At 42.1% G+C, this 18,768-nt stretch overlaps 1 protein-coding gene across 4 annotated transcripts in view; it reads left to right on the forward strand.

Annotated features, from left to right (window-relative positions):
• Positions 1 to 18,768, forward strand: part of tcf7 (transcription factor 7) — a 218,694-nt gene that overhangs the window by 121,139 nt on the left and 78,787 nt on the right. For 3 of the 4 annotated variants that reach the window (XM_078230842.1, XM_078230839.1, XM_078230840.1), the window contains exon 4: positions 15,163 to 15,276. The exons of the other annotated variant lie outside the window; for it this stretch is intronic. In XM_078230842.1, coding sequence (XP_078086968.1) covers positions 15,163 to 15,276 — 114 coding nt within the window. The remainder of the gene's footprint in view (positions 1 to 15,162; positions 15,277 to 18,768) is intronic. 4 annotated transcript variants of the gene reach the window in all.

An 18,768-nucleotide genomic window follows, 5' to 3' on the forward strand; every position in this document is an offset into this window, starting at 1 on the left:
ATCCTGGCGGGGAGGGGTTTGGGTGGGGGGAGGGGAGATACCAGCGGGCCTGGAGATTTCAGTCCCGGGCCTACTAATTATATTGAAATTGTATGCAAATGAATATTTGTATAAATTATGCAGCTCTGTGCAGATTTCTTGGCACGGAGCTGACGGCGCTGGAAATCTAGCTGCCAGCGACATGCAGAGGCCGTGGCGCCCAGCGGGGAGCCCACGAAACGGCCTGCGTTTGAGTCTCCCAGTCCACTGCACTACAAAAGCAGCGCAGTGGGATGGAAGAATCATCTTTGGTCACTGACACTAACTTGCCATGTATTCAATCACTCTCACTGGCTGACAGAACTCTTTGCAATCTTGTCGTCTGCTTGACCCTGAGTTTCCAACCCGTTATCCCCTCCCTCACAAATACTGTTTCCCATCTGTCATCTGTCTCTATCTCAGCCTTTCTGTGACTGAAACCCTCACCTGTGGGCTGAATTCTTCCAGTGCCCTATCGGCCAGCTGCCCATCTCCACTCTCTCCAACTGCTGCTGGACTTTAGACCAATGAAACATTGACCCTTCCATCATGCGTCATCATAAATATAAGTTGCTACTTTCTTCACCTCCTTCAAATGTGAAACATCTGAAGGGCGGCACGGTGGCACAGTGGTTAACACTGCTGCCTCACAGTGCCAGAGACCCGGGCTCTATTCTGGCCTTGGGTGACTGTCTGTGTGGAGTTTGCACATTCTCCCCGTGTCTGCGTGGGTTTCCTCCGGGTGCTCCGGCTTCCTCTCACACTCCAAATATGTACTGGTTAGGTGGATTGGCCATGCTAAATTGGCCTTTAGTGTCCAAAGATTAGCTATGGTATACGCACAGTGTTACGGGGATAGGGGGTGAGCCTGGGTAAGATGCTCTTGCAGAGAGTCGGTGCAGACCTGATGGGCCAAATGGCCTCCTTCTGCAACCTCGGGATTCTATGTCTATTCAATGTCTATCAGTCGGGTGATCAGTGAAGTTGCTGATTGCACACTGACAGAATGAATAAACATTCGTGCTGTGACCAAGAGTTAATCAGATGTACAGATTAAATATAAAATATCAGACACCTGGTGAGAGGTTGATCACAAGGCTGTGATCTGTTGAAAAGCTTTCATCATGGGTATCTGTTCTTTCCTAAAAGCTAATCCTTTGAAGAGATGCCATTTGTTATTTGAATATACTGCAATTTACTCTAGTAATATTTGCTCATTTAAATCTTTCATACTTGCCATATCATGCTTTAAAACCTGTGAACATTTGTGCTCATTAAAGTACTAAATATCAGCACGGCGGAACAAAGTATTTTCCTTTCTCCGGTGCCCAGTGTCATCACTGAGCCCTGCCAGCTCTAGAGGAAAGTTTACTGTAAAGAGACCCTGCTGCTCCTGCTGTAATAAGCTGCACGCAGTAACAAAGGCACACAAGGAACAGGAGCAGGAGTAAACCATATCGAGCCTGCTCCGCCAATCAGTACAGTCATGGCTGATCTTGGGCTTCAACTCCATTTTCTTGCCTGCTCTCCATATCCCTTAATCCCCTGAGAGAACAAAACTCTGTCCATCCCAGCCTTAAATGCACTCAACAATGGAGCATCCATTGGGGTGGAGAATACCAAAGATTCACAATCCTTTAGAGCCATAGAATCTCTCCGGTACAGAAAGAAGCCATCTGGCCCATCGAGTCTTCACCGACTCCTCAAAAGATCATCCCACCCAGGCCCTCCCCTCCACCCCATCCCGCACGTTCACCATGGCCAATCCACCTAACTTGCACATCTTTGGACACCCAAGGGGTAATTCTATCATGGCCAATTGAGCTCACCTGCGCATAAAGAAATAATTCCTTCTCATCTCAGTCCTAATGATTGAGCCCTTATCCTAAGACTGTGTTCCCGTGTTTTAAATTCCCCCCACCAGCGTCACAATCTCTCACAATTCCCCCACAATCTCTCAGCGTCCACCCTGTGAAGCCCCTTCAGAATTTTGTGGGCTTGAATGAGATCGCCTGTCACTCGCCTAAACTCCAGAGAATATAAACCCAATTTACTCAGCCTCTCATCACAGGACAGCCCCCTCATTCCAGTCACCAAACTGGTGAACCTTCACTGTATCACCTCCAATGCAAATATATCCTTAGAAAACAACTTCCCCCAATATCAGTCTGATACTAACTACAATACTGACGGAGTGTTGCACAGATGATCATTAATTATCCCACAACACTCTTTCGAAGAACGGGGAAGTTTTCCTCAGTATCCCACAAATTGTTTGCTCATTTACCTCATTGCTGTTCGTGGGAGTTAACCACGTACAAATTGACTGCCATGTTTCCAGCATTATGACAATGTCTATATTTCAAAAGTGCTTCATTGGCTGCAAATAATTTGGGACGTCCTGAGGCCACGAATCATGTTACGGGAATGCAATCTTCCTTTCCTCTCCTCGGAGTGAGATTGCTAATTAGTAGCAGATCAGACACATTGGACAGCGGAGAGAGTTGTCTTTTAGCCTATCTTTGTGGGATAGGTTCAGATGTCCCTGAGATTTGACGATAGTGTACCAACATACTGCACCATTCAGTCCACACAGGGAGGGTTTTAACTGGGAGCATGTTTTGAGTGGATGTTGCGGGAACAGGTTGCAGCCACCAATCTCTCAACGTGCTGAATTCCATTCATTTTCATTCTGGGGCCTCATCTTTGCTGTGTTCTTATTGGATGTACAGTGACTGCACTTCCAAAGTATCTAATTGATTGTAAAGCAATTTGGGAAGTCTTGAGGTGATGAAATTTGCTGTATAAATGGAAGTCATTCTTTATGGTGGAGTGATGAGATATGCAATACCTGAGTGTACAGTTTATGCTCACACCTCACAGCACATAGACTGCATTCTGTGTGACTGTATATCCACCACACAATTGCAGCACAGTGGCACAGTGGTTAGCACTGCTGCTTCACAGCGCCAGGGACCCAGATTCAATTCCGGCCTTGATCACTGTCTGTGTGGAGTTTGCACTTTCTCCCCATGTCTGCGTGGGGGTGCTGCAGTTTCCTCCGGCAGTCCAAAGATGTGTGCGGGTTAGGTTGACTGGCCATGCTAAAATTGACCCTAGTGTCGGGGGGGATTAGCGGGGTAAATGTGTGGGGTTACGGGAATAGGGCCTGGGTGGGATTGTGGTTGGCGCCGACTCGATGGGCCGAATGGCCTCCTTCTGCAATGTAGGATTCTATGATTCCATATGATTTCCATAAGAGCTTATTCCTTCTGTAAAAATTGAAACTTGCTTTTTAAAATCTAACGACACTATGTGGGATTTTTGAAATGAGTGGGATTTCCCAGAAGATGGAAATGTTTTTGGTTCTTTTTTTCCTTTCTGACAATATATCTTTGCAGAGGCAATGGGAATCTCGTCACTCTTTAAAAGGGAAAGCATTATAGTGCAGTTCATGTGCAGAAGCGAGATGTAAGAGCCAGCGGGCGAACTGAAGCAGACAGCCCAGGGAAGATCAAAAGCAGTTTCAGAAGGGATATGTTAATTCTTCTCTTGAGTTAATTTTGTAATAAGGCATTTCCAGTCTGGTAATTGCACAGGTTTTTTTTTGCCAAACCACCAGGTTGAATGGAAACTTTCCCCGGGTTTTTGACGCGAGGTTTCATTTTGAGTGGCGCATCCGTTAGTAAAAGCACCATAATGTGTAGACTTTTGCAAATGCACAGGAAGGTTCCATTTTAAGGTGCAAATTTTCTTCATATCTGTGTAATATCACAGTGAGAATCCTCGACACAAGAAATCGGGAATCAGCAAAAGGGTCATTGGTTCTATCTTGTCATTTGAAGCCCATCTTAAGAATCAATTGTAATTAACATTAACTATCTTTTTGTTGGGTTGAAGTGTCCATTTGGATTGGTTGGTAGAGAATTTTTTAGGGTTTATTTATTTAGTGTCACAAGTAAGCTTACATTAACACTGCAATTAAGTTACTGTGAAAACCCCCTAGTCGCCACACTCCGGTACCTGTTCGGGTACACTGAGGGAGAATTTAGCATGGCCAATTCTCCCTCAGAATTGGCCAGGGGAGAGCCTGGCATTAAAGACCCCTCATTGAAGTGTGTCTTCAAAGTATGAGCCTTTCTTAATGGAGATCTGATAGTGAGGCTCCCTCATAGAATCACAGAATCATAGAATCCCTACAGTGCAGAAGGAGGCCATTTGGCCCATTGAGTCTGCACCGACAACAATCCCACCCAGGCCCTATTCCCGTAACCCCACATAGTTACCCTGCTAATCCCCCTGACGTCACTAGGGTCAATTTAGCACACTAGGGTCAATTTAGCATGGCCAATCAACCTAACCCTCATATCTCTGGACTGTGGGAGGAAACTGGAGCACCCAGAGGAAACCCACGCAGATACGGGGAGAATGTGCAAACTCCACACAGACAGTGACCCGAAGCTGGAATTGAACCTGGGTCCCCAGTGCTATGAGGCAGCACTGCCAACCACTGTGCCACCCCTCCTTACGAAGAAATAACTTGGATTTATATCGCACCTTTCATGATGGGAGGACATCCCAGAACACTTTACCGCCAATGAAACAGTTTTGAAGAGTAGACATTATTGCAGTGTAACAGATCTAATTTGGGCACAACATGTTTCCCCCAAACAGCAATCAAGTATCGAGTCAATTTAAGGGTATGTTAATTGGCCAAGTTACAAGAGAATCTCCCTCCAATTCCTTGTGTGATGACATTCATTTTTTTATATCCAACTGATGAGGCAAGCAGCGACTCTGATTTGCATCTAACCCAAAAGGCTAGCCTACTTGTTTGAGTCAAGTGGGGTTAGTTAAACCCATGGCTTTCTAACAAGAGTGCTATCAGTGAACCAAAGCTAGAAGTTGACATGTGCATGTTTAACCATTGACATTCCATAAAACAATTGGGTGTTTGGGTTGATCTAAAATAGTAATGGTCCCACATCTCAGTAATGTTCTTAATAAATTCCAGGCTGCTCCTTCAGGTTGATTTTAACAGTAGAATAATAGATTGAATATAGGTTAATAGATAGCTAATTTGTAGTCTTGAGGGTACAATTTATTCTGCAATCTCTAAGGTGATCATATACTCTGGCAGCAAGGCTTCATTATTACATGTTCCTTCTGAGCATTGTCTGGTGGGTTGTGCATCACCATTTCTCACAGTCCTTGGCTCCCTTCATGGCTGAGAGGATCGCTATATACTGCTGTAACAATCAAGCAGCAGACACTGCTTGGCCATCTGGGTCTTTGGAAGACAAACCGTGAGTGTGCTGAAGATGTCTGGTGACTGGTTGACCCCGATGTTACTAACTGTCTTTTGGCAAAGTATGAAACGGGGCAGGGGGAGGCGAGGTTTAATGGTTCTCTTTCCGGCATGAGTGGTGACATGGCCACAGCTCTGAACATTATGGTGAAGACACTCGTCCACTCTTATCAATTTGTGCCCAGTTTGTTTGCGAGACAATTCATGTTGCAATAGCAACCATGAGAAATGTAGAATGTAGCTTTCAGAATTTGTATTTTTTGGTTGCTTCTTTCTCTATGAATAATCATTGTAAAGACAGTGATGGCATTGTTACTCTTCAATTAAATCTTCTGTGGAGCGTATCAATTATCCCATTCCCCAGGATGTTTTCCTGTTGAGTTCATTTTATGGACAAGTTAATAAACTATCCCATTTATGTGTACATATGAACTGTCATGCAGTGGACAATAATATAGAAACTGCCAATTTGGTTGTGTCTCATAAGTGTAATCAAAAGAATCGTAGCACCAAGTCAGGCTCTATCAATTGATCTTTACTTCCCCTTCCACCTTCTCAGCAAACCCATTATGCCCTTTTCACTTCTTACCACAGAATTATATTTACTAGCCATTCCCAATACGCTTAAGAACCAGAAGATCTTTGTGGACAGAGTTTGCACTGGGGCAAATTGTAAATAGTATGGAAAGGGATTTGACTTGATTATTTGAATGCCCTTTCCTTGTTCCATATCTGTGATTCATGTATCCATTCAAACTTGCACGTAAAACTTGTTTGGACTATATTGCACTGCCTGGGACAGTATTCAATATTCAATCCGATTGATTTAAATTGCCTTCATGTTGGGAAAAGGTGAGAGTTAAGACAATGTTTTGGGTTTTTTGCCAACTATCAAATGCTGCAAAACACTAACTGGAATCAGAAAGGTTGTCTGTGTGAAGGAGAGACTTACTGGGGGTGAAATTGTCTTGAGCGGCAGTGATTTGGCCAGCTGCTTTATAGCAAACCCAATTTTCTTTTCCATTGGTTTCAATGAACTGTCAATTCATTATCACGTGTGTTCTGCCACTATTCAAGACCAATTTCACCTCCACCCTTTTCAGTAATTGAGATTCAGCAATGCAAATTATTAAGGAGTGTTGCAGGTCCACATTATTGTTTGCAGCTGAGGTTTTTTTATATTCCCGTGTTACTTTCCAAACTAGTTTGCTTTATCTTCCCTTTTCCAAAGGACCTATTCTGTACACTGAGCAAAGTAAGACCCTCATGCAATAAACTCTGACCAAACGTGCTAAATGATCAAATATATCAGCTCTTGCACACTTTTCAGTGCGGTTTGTTCCAGAATTTAGTCTCCCTGCTATCTAACTAATATGATAATATTGTTTCTTAAAAGTATTTGTACTGTCAGTCCCATTTGGCTGATTAATATGTAATTGTTGACAAGATTAGAGTGTAGCTATGATTTGATTGGTAGCAATCTCATTCTTGTATGAAAAGCTTATGGATTCAATTCCCACTCCAGAGACTTGAGCATATGATCCAGCTTGACACTTCCATGCAACTTCCTGTTGCTGGTGCCACTTTCAGGATTCAAGATCATTGAATTGTGATCTTGCCTGCCCTCTCTGAGATGGATATAAAGAAGAGCAGCGGAGATACCCCCTCCATCATGTCCTGCCAATATTGATCCCTCAACCATCAACAAAAACTGATTATCTGGTCATGACACAGTAAGAAGTTTAACAACACCAGGTTAAAGTCCAACAGGTTTATTTGGTAGCAAAAGCCACACAAGCTTTCGAGGCTCTGAGCCCCTTCTTCAGGTGAGTGGGAATTCTGTTCACAAACAGAACTTATAAAGACACAGACTCAATTTACATGAATAATGGTTGGAATGCGAATACTTACAACTAATACACATCTTTTTAGCCTGTCTTGATGCTCTCTCCACTCCCATTGTTTTGTTTCTTAAAGACTGGATTAGTTGTAAGTATTCGCATTCCAACCATTATTCATGTAAATTGAGTCTGTGTCTTTATAAGTTCTGTTTGTGAACAGAATTCCCACTCACCTGAAGAAGGGGCTCAGAGCCTCGAAAGCTTGTGTGGCTTTTGCTACCAAATAAACCTGTTGGACTTTAACCTGGTGTTGTTAAACTTCTTACTGTGTTTACCCCAGTCCAACGCCGGCATCTCCACATCATATCTGGTCATGGACATGTTTCTGTATGTAGGGCCAGGTAAATTGGATGCCATATTTCCGACCTTTCAATAGTGACTATACTTCAAAATTACTTAATTGGCTATAAAATGTTGTGCAGCGTCTAGAGATCATAATGGGCGCGATATAAGTGCAAGTTGTCCATATTTCTTACCCACATCACTGCTTTCATTTGATGATATTTTGGTAGCACAAATAGTGGCACAAATCCACAAAAGCAATCAAAAAGCCCTCAATCTGCAGGAAGAAACCAAAGGCTAGTGCACCCAGGAAGATGGTTGTGATTTTTCTTGACCCATAGAATGGTCTGTTTTTGGGGGACTTAACTGCGAACTTGTTTTTCCATTTTAAGATGCTGAATGTTGTCTATGAGCAAGGTATCAGTGCGCTGAATATAATAAAATAAAGAACATGGAATGGCATGCTGTAGTCACAAGAGAATTGACACAGATTAAGACGACAAAAAAAATTCACTGGTCTGTTTCTAAAACTGTCTCTTTTTTTTGGAGAGATGTGGGTAATGTTACTCTATATTTTCTTTCTCACCTAAAACTGTGGGTACGTGCTTTCATCTCAAAGCATTCAAGCTGAGAAAGAGCAAACATGAGAGATTAGAGATGCAGTAGAGATGTATCTCTTCTATTGTTCCAAGAAGACATTTCTTCTGCCAAGAAGACATTTCCTATGTGAAAGCGTGGAAAGGAAAAGTGTAGATTGTGGCGAGGCCAGTGCAAAAAAAAGAGAAGAGAGAGAACTCATTAAAAGCAGAGAAGAGGGAAGGTTGGAATAAGTCTACTTCTCACCCTGACGGGCAGCACAATGTATAGTCTGCAATCTTGCTCAAAGAGGTATTAGCTGAAAACCAGGCAAATATGGAGTGGTTAGAGTTTAGATTTTTTTTGATAAGAGTATTAAGAGTTCCAAAACTGAAATAGAGAGTGGGCCCATTCTTGGTCTCTCTCTGTTTTCGAAATTATGGGTTCCACAGTGTGGGTAGCTTGAAAGTGAGATGACTCATTCGGCCTCACCACTAATTGCTGCTAAGGTTATCCCACAGATCAAGTGATGCTAAACCACACCAGAGATCTCTGTTGATGGGGCGATACAAAGCGGAGCTGTTGGCAAAAATATGTACAGTATCTGGTTAGTGACAGTGAAGGCCCAGTCATTTCCAAACAGTGGTGGGCTGCCTCCCAATTTGTCTCCAGGTGATAGTTGTGATGTGAATACTTCTAAAAGGTATATCAAAATGGATTGTTTCAATAAGCTCTGCTTGATTCAGTATTAGTCAGTTCATTGGGAGGTCTACATCGTGCCCAGAATATCAAAATATTATATTAACATCATCAATCAGTCTTTTCAGTAATTTATCACTTTCTGTTTACTTCAGCAGTTTCATTAGAGGCACAAAGGTCCTTGTAGATGTGTGGGAATTGATAGTAAAATATACATAGAAAATTGCAAGGTGATAACTCAATGTATGTTCAGATGACAAAGTTAAGGAACGTAAGCAGAAGGGGAGCGATTTGTGAATGCTAAGAAACTTTGATAATATTCATGGTGATGACTTCAAGAGTTACTCCCCCTTAACACTTGGAGTAGTGATCTAGGGAGTGACTTCTTTCCAAATATGCCAGTGTCTATGTTATCACATGAAGAATGGCCACTTGTATGAGGTATCACTGGGCTGTCCTCTCCTCAGCAAGAATTGGCAATCTCAAGAAAGGAGAAGTACGAAACTTGGGAAACTAAATGAAAGGTCTGAACAGGAAAGGATTACATTTTGATAGGGTCTACTAACTGCACCTGTCTAGAACCGGCAGTCAATTTGTATTGGGACAATGTCTATCATGAAGTTATTATGCAGACATTTCTGCGCTCTGTGCATCCACACTGTGGCTGAAATTAAAACTTACTGCACAGGCTCCTGTTCAAAACTTTCTTCCCCCAAGACCTCACAGCAGTGGAACTCAGTATTCCCCACTGTTTTTCATTCTTGCTGCAATCTTCCGGTTTTTAAAACCCAAGTTTAGCATCACCGACTCACTGCTTCCTGATTTACAAACACTTCTCTTGTAATTTCCAACCTTGGTGGGGTGTTGCATTATGAACCTTGGCTTCTCATCTTGGGTTTCTCTAGATCAAAGTATGACATATGATGGTTTATCCATATACTCACAGTGCAACTTGCATCTAAAAATATTATCAAAATATGCAACGTTGGAAATGACCATAGCGCTTCCACAATTGAGCAATTATTGTACCTCTAGTAAAATTACCTCTGTTTGTTCCCTTTTACCAAACTCCGTTCAGCACAAGGGAGTATGATGTTTCTGAGCACTCAAGGGTGTGTGAAGTAAACCAAATGGGTTAGATTAAAGACTGTCATGACTTTTTTATGCATAAACCTTATTAAAACCTTTTGGAGATAAAAAAGAACAATTATAGTGGTATAATTAGACAATCAATACAAAATGATTTGATCAATGATTTGATGCATAAATATTTAGTTTGCATTGTTGCATTGGTGGTAGCAGCCTGCTGGCTGGTGAGACAGTGATTTGTGTTGTGGTGGTTCGCTCTGTTTAAAGCATTACCTGCTGTGGCTCAGGAGCTCCACTCTGCCGTTGGCGCAGAGTGTTTGAAAATAAGTGTCAGCATTTTCCATAAGGGTGGTGGCTTTAGTAAAGGTGTAAAATTAATAATCAAGACAGTCAGATTTGACCCTGACACGGGTGCAGTTTTATAACACCGTAAGACCATAAGATACAGGAGCAGAATTAGGCCATTTGGCCCATCGCGTCTGCTCCGCCATTCAATCACGACTGATACGTTTCAACCCCCTATGCCTTGACAATATTTTGGACAACACTGCCATGGTACGCCATGTAATGCAAGTCCCCTTGAGAGCAAGTCAATCTTCCTTCCGTTACCTCACCCTGCACAGCCTGGAAATTACCATGATAATAAAGTACAATTATTAATTAGAATTAAATGACTTCTAAGTTGCTTTCTGTTTTTAAAAAAAGTGACATCTGAAGCCCAGTACAGCCTACTTTGTGAATCTGAAGCTAATGTAGTTTCTAATTTGCTATTAAAGCATTAATTCTGCTGGTTGGTGAAACATTTGGATTTTTAGAAGGGAGGTAAAAATGCAAAATTTCCAATATTGCCTTACTGAAATGCCAACTTGATGTTGACTTCAAATTGTTTTGACTTTAATTTATTTTGGCATAAGCATAACACAGACACTGAGCGTACTCATTCAATCATGGAAATTTACATGTGGAGCTGGGAAGTTGTACAAAGGAGGTAATGGCAAACACAAATTTTGTCCAGATATATTTCATGCATTCCATTTTGATAGTTCTACAATAAATCAAAAAATAGATGCCATGTTGGCAAATTCTAAATTAGCCTTTTTCTAATTGCCTGGAAATTGATTCATTATTCATTATTGATTCATTTGGTTCCCAAAAAGATACTTTATTCATAAAATTTGTGAAGGTCTATTTCAAAACATTTCAAATTGGATATTACAGAAAGTGCAATAAGATTCAACTTTTCTCGATACAACATGTTCCATTCTGAGATGCCGCAATACAATTGCAATATCCTTGACATTTAGGACATTTCCAATCCAAGGGTGCTCCAGTAGTAGAACTTTAATAAACATCGATAAATAAGAGAAGCAGAAAATGCTGGAAAATTTCAGCAGGTCTGACGGCATCTGCGGAGAGAGAATGGAGCCAACGCTTCAAGTCTGGATGACCCTTCATCAGCACTCTGACGAAGGGTCATCCAGACTCGAAACATTGGCTCTATTCTCTCTCCACTGATGCTGTCAGACCTGCTGAGATTTTCCAGCATTTTCTGTTTTTGTTTCAGATTCTGGTATTCGCAGTAATTTGCTTTGATAAATAAATAACATTTGTTCTTAAGTGCTCATATTTTCAGCCTATCTATTTTGATGTGACTGATTTTGAATTATAGGTTGTAGCATACAGATTTATGAGCTGGCGTCTAATATCCAAGTTGAATTTTTTTTTAAATGAGCATACTATTTCTCGTTAAATGTAATTCTACAATACTCATAATTCATAGTCAGTCCTGATAGTCATATTTTGCAGGAAATCATACTGTTCTAATGTAAACTAACCTATTGTGGGAACTCACATTCCGATCACTTAGTGGACACTTTTAGCACCTTTCTCAACGTTCATCATCAATACTTACGTTTTCTTTGTCCAATTATAGCTCCCACCCTCCCCGCCACTCTCACAGTATAAATTTTGTCTGATTTTCTTTGCTCTCAGCTCTGACAAAGGTCATCCCGACTCAAAGCATTGGCTCTATTCTCTCTCCACAGATGCTGTCTGACTTGCTGAGACTTTCCAGCATTTTCAATTTTTGCTTCAGATTCCAGCATCCGCAGTATTTTGCCTTTATCTATTGTGGGAGAGGGTGGAGGAGGTATTTGGTAACATCTCCTGTGTAATTATATTCTCTAAATATGCACAGGTGGAAGCTAATCCAGTTTTTGAACTAAATGCACCAAAGCTATAATGAAGATGTTTTCATTGCTTTCAAAATTCTAGCTCATTGTTCCAGTAGCATTGCATATTTATTTTCATGGGATATAATGTTACAAAATAGAGAATATTATATATCCTCAAAATCAGAACTGGGATTGTGAAATAATCAGGATTTTGGTGTCCCGTGCTTTTCCACACATGGGCCATTAAAAAATACTGCCAAGTTATTATTCTTTCACTGGAATTCAGTGAATGTGATTATCCCAAGGTATCACACAGTGGGCTATTGTCGGTTTGCTTCCTTACCACCATTTCAGCCAAACAGGAAGCTAAGTTTCACTGTAGGCACTGTAGAAACTAAGTTTCACTCTTGTGACCACATTAGGGTAACCTTCCCTTTTATCACCAGACACTGACTTAATAATGAGTGCGCACCCCTGTCCATCCTTGACAATAGCATTTGGTGCAAGCTTTTGATCTTGTTACTGAACTCACCCAATTTCTTAGATCAAAATTAAATCTGTCAGTATTAAGTCACAGTAAGAAGCTTCACAACAGCAGGTTAAAGTCCAACATGTTTATTTGGAATCATGTGCTATCGGAGCGCTGCTCCTTCATCAGGTGAGTGGTCCACTAACCTGGTGTTGTGAGACTTCTTACTATGCCCACCCCAGTCCAATGCCGGCATCTCCACATCAGTATTAAGTCAAATAATGATACACCTGCATGTGTTAAATATCATTAAAACAACATTAGCTTTATTTATCCGACACCCAAACGTGCCTGAACAATCTGGGCAGGTATTTCCGTTTTGGTGCTAACCAAACTGCTCTGTATTTCCAGAATTTCTTAATTCAAATTTTGAACAGTACTATTATCTACAAGATTATGAGGGGCATGGACAGAGTGGATAGTCAGAAGCTTTTTCCCAGGGTGGAGGAGTCAATTACTAGGGGGCATAGGTTTAAGGTGCGAGGGGCAAGGTTTAAAGGAGATGTACGAGGCAAGTGTTTTGCACAGAGGATGGTGGGTGCCTGGAACTCGCTGCCGGATGAGGTAGTGGAAGCAGATACAATAGTGACTTTTAAGGGCATCTTGACAAATGCATGAATAGAATGGGAATGGAGGGATATGGTGCCAGGAAGGGTCGGGGGTTTTAGTTAAGTCGGGTAGCTTGGTCGGTGCAGGCTTGGAGGGCCGAAGGGCCTGTTCCTGTGCTGTAATTTTCTTTTTTCCTTGTTCTTTTCTATTCATGAATATATCATGGATTATACTGAGGTTGAAAAGTTTGTTCTCAGTGTCACTCTGAGCAGGAGCAGTATTGTGGATGTTACAAGTGACCTTGGGTCTCACAGGCAAAGGAGGTCAAATCTGATGTTTCCTATCACCTTCCTCTCCTTTCCTCGCTTGCCAAGAGGAAGTTCCAATCATGGGGGAATCTAGAACTCAGGGACACAGTTTCAGAATAAAGGATTTCCCATTTAAAATGGAGAGGAAGGGAAATTTCTCCTCTGATCTTTGGAATTCCCGACTCCAGAGAGCAGTGGAGGCTGGGTCATTGAAATATTCAAGGCTGAGTTTGAAAAATTTTGATCTACAAGAGCGTCAAGGGTTATGGAAGCAAATAGGAAAGTGGAGTTGCAACCACAATCAGATCAGCCATGATCTTATTGAATGTTGGAGCACGCTTGTATGTTTGTGCCGGGGAGGAGGTCAAATTCTCTTCCTATTTCTTACATTCTTATGTATTCACTATCATAGAATCCCTACAGTGCAGAAGGAGGCCACTCAGCCCATCGAGTCTGCACCGACAACAATCCCTCCCAGGCCCGCTCCCCGAAACCCCACATATTTACCCTGGTAATCCCTCTAACGTACAGATCCCGGGATACTAAGGGACAATTTAGCGTGGCCAATCAACCTAACCTTCACATCTTTGGACCGTGGGAGGAAACCCAGTCCAACGCCGGCATCTCCACACTGTGGAGGAAACCGGAGCACCCCGGAGAAAACCCACACAGACGTGGGGAGAACGTGCAAACTCCACACAGGCAGTGACCCAAGCCGGGAATCAAACCCAGGTCCCTGGAGCTGTGAGGCAGCAGTGCTAACCACTGTGCCACCGTGCCGCCCCCAGTGGCAGACGGATATGTAGACGATGTATGAAAAATGAACACGTGAATTTTAAAAATTGCATTAGCAACAATGCTAAAGGATAGGTTTTGCACAGTGAAGTATTCCTACAATGATTTTATCCAATGCTTTTTCAGAAAGCAAATAGGGCGATTAGAAGGTTACTAGAGCACCCATATTGACACACTGCTGCTCTAAGGCAAAGATTTCGATTTCTGGTCATTTCCACTGAACACTGAATTGAGCTAAAAACGGAACATGCTGGATAAACTCCCCCTCCCTAACTGAATTGAGCTCGCTGTCTTGGGAGGATTCCAGCGCACCATGGCCAAGATTGGAGATTCAAAGCTCTGAGAATTCATGGGTGGCAGCCACATTTGAGTTCCAGCCCATCTGCAGCATCAAATAACCCAAACTAGAAGTTGGAACAGACTGCCACCTAGTGAATGATAGTTCGGTTGAGGCGTCTGAAAGGAAATTGGATTGATTCCTGAATCAATATATGGGGCAATGGATTTACGTGGGAAAGTGATGAAAACTCTTCAAACTGGTTTCTGACCAAAGCCTGAGTGATAGGATGAGCTGTGGGGGCTGGGGCTTTATTTCCACGCTTGTGTTCAGGCGGATGTCTATCTAAATAAAAAATGTACATAGGCAGAACATTAAAAATGAGCTTGTTGATTTTGGCTAATGGAGAATGCACAGATGGTAGAGATTGGGAAATGATTATCCAACTTAGTCATTCTGAGTGGAAGCTTAATTTGAAAGGGATGTTAGAAATCTGTAACTTTATTCACTTGTAAAATCACTTCCCTAACAAATGGGCATTTGCAGATACATGAAATAAGATTTATCTTGGACCACAGTAACGTGTTGGCTCAGCCAGTCAGGTTCTGACAAAGGCCTCCAAGACCCTGTTGGTGATGTTTTTGTGCTGTTTTTCAGCTGGATGAAGGTCATATCCGTTATTCACAATGTAGCTTTCACTCATCTTGGCCAGGTCATCTGGCAGAGGGAACGAAAACTGGCAACCCCAGAGGGTGGAAGGGGATTATTCTGGTGAGTTGGTAGAGGCGCATTTGTGGAATTTGCCGTTATATTAGACTGTCCCATTTTCCAAAATGTGAGGACATGAATTATACCTCTCTGTAAATGTACACAATCCCTGAGGAGATTAATTATACCTTCCATAAGATTTGGGGCAGCACGGTAGCACAGTGGTTAGCACTGCTGCCTCACAGCGCCAGGGTCCCAGGTTCAATTCCAGCCTCGGGTCACTGTCTCTGTGGAGTTTGCACATTCTCCTCGTGTCTGCGTGGGTTTCCTCCAGGTGCTCCGGTTTCCTCCCACAGTCCAAAGATGTGCGGGTTAGGTTGATTGGCCATGCTAAATTGACCCCAGTATCAGGAGGATTAGCAGGGTAAATATGTGGGGTTACGGGAATAGGGCCTGAGTGGGATCATGGTCGGTGCATACTCGATGGGTCGAATGGCCTCCTTCTGTACTGTAGGGATTCTATGATTCTATTCTATGATATAAGAGCAGAATTAGGCCATTCGGCCCATCGAGTCAGCTCTACCATTCAATCATAGCTGATATGTTTCTCACAGTAAGAAGTCTCACAACACCAGGTTAAAGTCCAACAGGTTTATTTGGTAGCAAAAGCCACTAGCTTTCGGAGCGCTCGCTGTTCCTTCGTCAGGTGACTGGGATTTCAGTTCACAAACAGGGCATATAAAGACACAAACTCAATTTACAAAATAATGGCTGGAATGCGAGTCTTTACAGGTAATCAAGTCTTAAAGGTACAGACAATGTGAGTGGAGAGAGGGTTAAGCACAGGTTAAAGAGATGTGTATTGTCTCCAGCGGGACAGTTAGTGAGATTTGATCTCTCCACTCACATTGTCTGTACCTTTAAGACTTGATTACCTGTAAAGACCCGCATTCCAACCATTATTTTGTAAATTGAGTTTGTGTCTTTATATGCCCTGTTTATGAACTGAAATCCCACTCACCTGATGAAGGAGCAGTGCTCCGAAAGCTAGTGGCTTTTGCTACCAAATAAACCTGTTGGACTTTAATCTGGTGTTGTGAGACTTCTTACTGTGTTTACCCCAGTCCAATGCTGACATCTCCACATCATGTTTCTCACCCCCATTCTCCTGCATTTTCCCCGTAAGCTTTGATCCCCTTATCAATCAAGAATCTATCTATCTCTGTTTTAAATACACTCAGTGACCTGGCCTCCACAGCGTTCTGTGGAAATGAAATCCACAGATTCACCACCCTCGAGCTGAAGAAATTCCTCCTCATCTCAGTTGCAAAGGGTCGTCCCTTTACTCTGAGACTGTGCCCTTGGTCCTCCCACCACTGGAAACATCTTCCCTCACGTCCACTTTATCCAGGCCGTTCAGTATTCTATAAGTTTCAATGAGATCCCCCAGCATCCTCTCCAGGGCCAGCATATTATTTCCTTAATCTGGTGGTGATCTTGTTAAAATAGACAAAGGGTCTGCATGCAAATAATTTTGTTAGGGGACAAGGAGAGATTAGAGTTAGTGCCTCTTACCCAGAATACAGTGTGAAATATTGCTTGTGCAGATATTAACCTTAGAGGTTGAAGAAGGAAGAAATGGAGAATGGTTCATGTGTTCATGTAGCTGTTCTCATCAGATCATAAGCATCATGGACTAAGAAGGAGAATTGTGGCGCTTTGACTAATTATTGACTTGGTAGATTGGAAACAAGCTGATGTACAGGAGTTGGGAAGTTGTACAAGACATTCGTAAGGCCACACTTGGAATACTGAGTACAGTTCTGGTCACCCTATTATAGAAAGAATATTATTAAACTAGAAAGAGTGCAGAAAAGATTTACTTGGATGCTACCGGGACTTGATGGTTTGATTATAAGGATAGGTTGGATAGACTGGGACTTTTTTCCCTGGAGCATAGGAGGCTTAGGGGCGATCTTATAGAGGTCGATAAAATAATGAGGGGCATAGATATAGTCAACATCTTTTCCTAAAGTAAGGGTAGTCTAAAACTAGAGGGCATAGGTTTAAGGTGAGAGGGGAGAGATACAAAAGGGTCCAGAGGGGCAATTTTTTCACACAGAGGGTGGTGAGTGTCTGGAACAAGCTGCCAGAGGCAGTAGTAGAGGTGGGTACAATTTGGTCTTTTAAAAAGCATTTAGACGGTTACATGGATAAGATTGATACAGAGGGATATGGGCCAAACATGGGTAATCGGGACTGGCTTAATGGTAAAAACTGGGTGGCATGGGCGAGTTGAGTCGAAGGGCCTGTTTCTATGCTGTAAATCTCTATGAATCTATGTAGTGCCCAAATTCTAAAAGATGACTGATTAGATACAAATAACTACAGAACTATAACTATTGATCTATTAATCTTAGTTCAGTTCCACATTAAATAATGATGTTTCTTAATAAACTGGTTTTGGTAGCGTGCCCCTTGAAGGGGCAAGTACTCAGAGGGCCATGTGACCCATTTGACCAAACGGGCCGGAGTGCACAAATCCTGGAGCTAAGTATGGGTTTTCCTTGCCAGCTAGGAGTCAGGAGTCGTGGAGTATGGTAGTCTTTATACTTACCTAAACAAACCATTCATTCATTAACCCATTTGGTGGTCGCTTGTCTTTGAGAGATACTGCAGTGGTAACCCAGTGGACCATGGTGAACTTCAACTTCTGAAAGGCATTTGATAATGTTTCACACAAAGGCTACCAGCTCAAAGTTGTGATGATTCAAGATTAATTTTTTAAAATTGGCTGCAGCATTGAAATAAATGGATACTGGTTGGACGTGTCATGTCAATTGACGGCAATTATCGAGTGGAGTACACTATAGGGCTTTTGTTGGGACCATTACCATAAATTGTATTCAGAAACTAAATGCAAATTGTAGACGTTATCGAACTAGGGGGAGCAGTGAAATTAATGGAGACAGGCTAAAAATTAGGGGATGAAATAAAATACGTGACTGGGCAAAAGAATAGAAATTGAAATTTACTGCAGATCATTGTGTCTGCAATATCGCATAGGAAGGAAAATGAATGAATAATCTCAGGAATCTGAGTTATGAGAAAAGGTCAAAAGGATTTGGATTTTGCAGTTTGTGCAGGACACATGGATTAAGACAGTAAAAGGTGTAAAAAAAAAGTTAATCTGGAATATTGCTTTAAATGAAATGGTGATTATTGAACAAGTGAACAATAACTTTAGAACTGTTATCAGAGGCTCTTCAAGGAAAGCAAAGATCAGCATTAGGTTAGGTGAATTGGCCATGCTAAATTGCCCCTTAGTGTCAGGGGGACTAGCTAGGGTAAATGCATGGGGTAATGGCTTAGGGCCTGGGTGGGATTGTGGTTGGTGCAGACTCAATGGGCCGAATGGCCTCCTTCCTCACTAGGGGATTCTATGATCTATGATCGACAATTATGATTTGGAATGGACTTCCAGATAAAGTCACGTAAGCGAAAACTTGAAATTGTTTACGGATCAGTTCGATGTAGCAACGCAGGATTATGGAT

This window comes from Mustelus asterias, chromosome 16, assembly GCF_964213995.1.
Source record: "Mustelus asterias chromosome 16, sMusAst1.hap1.1, whole genome shotgun sequence".
Lineage (NCBI taxonomy): Eukaryota > Metazoa > Chordata > Chondrichthyes > Carcharhiniformes > Triakidae > Mustelus > Mustelus asterias.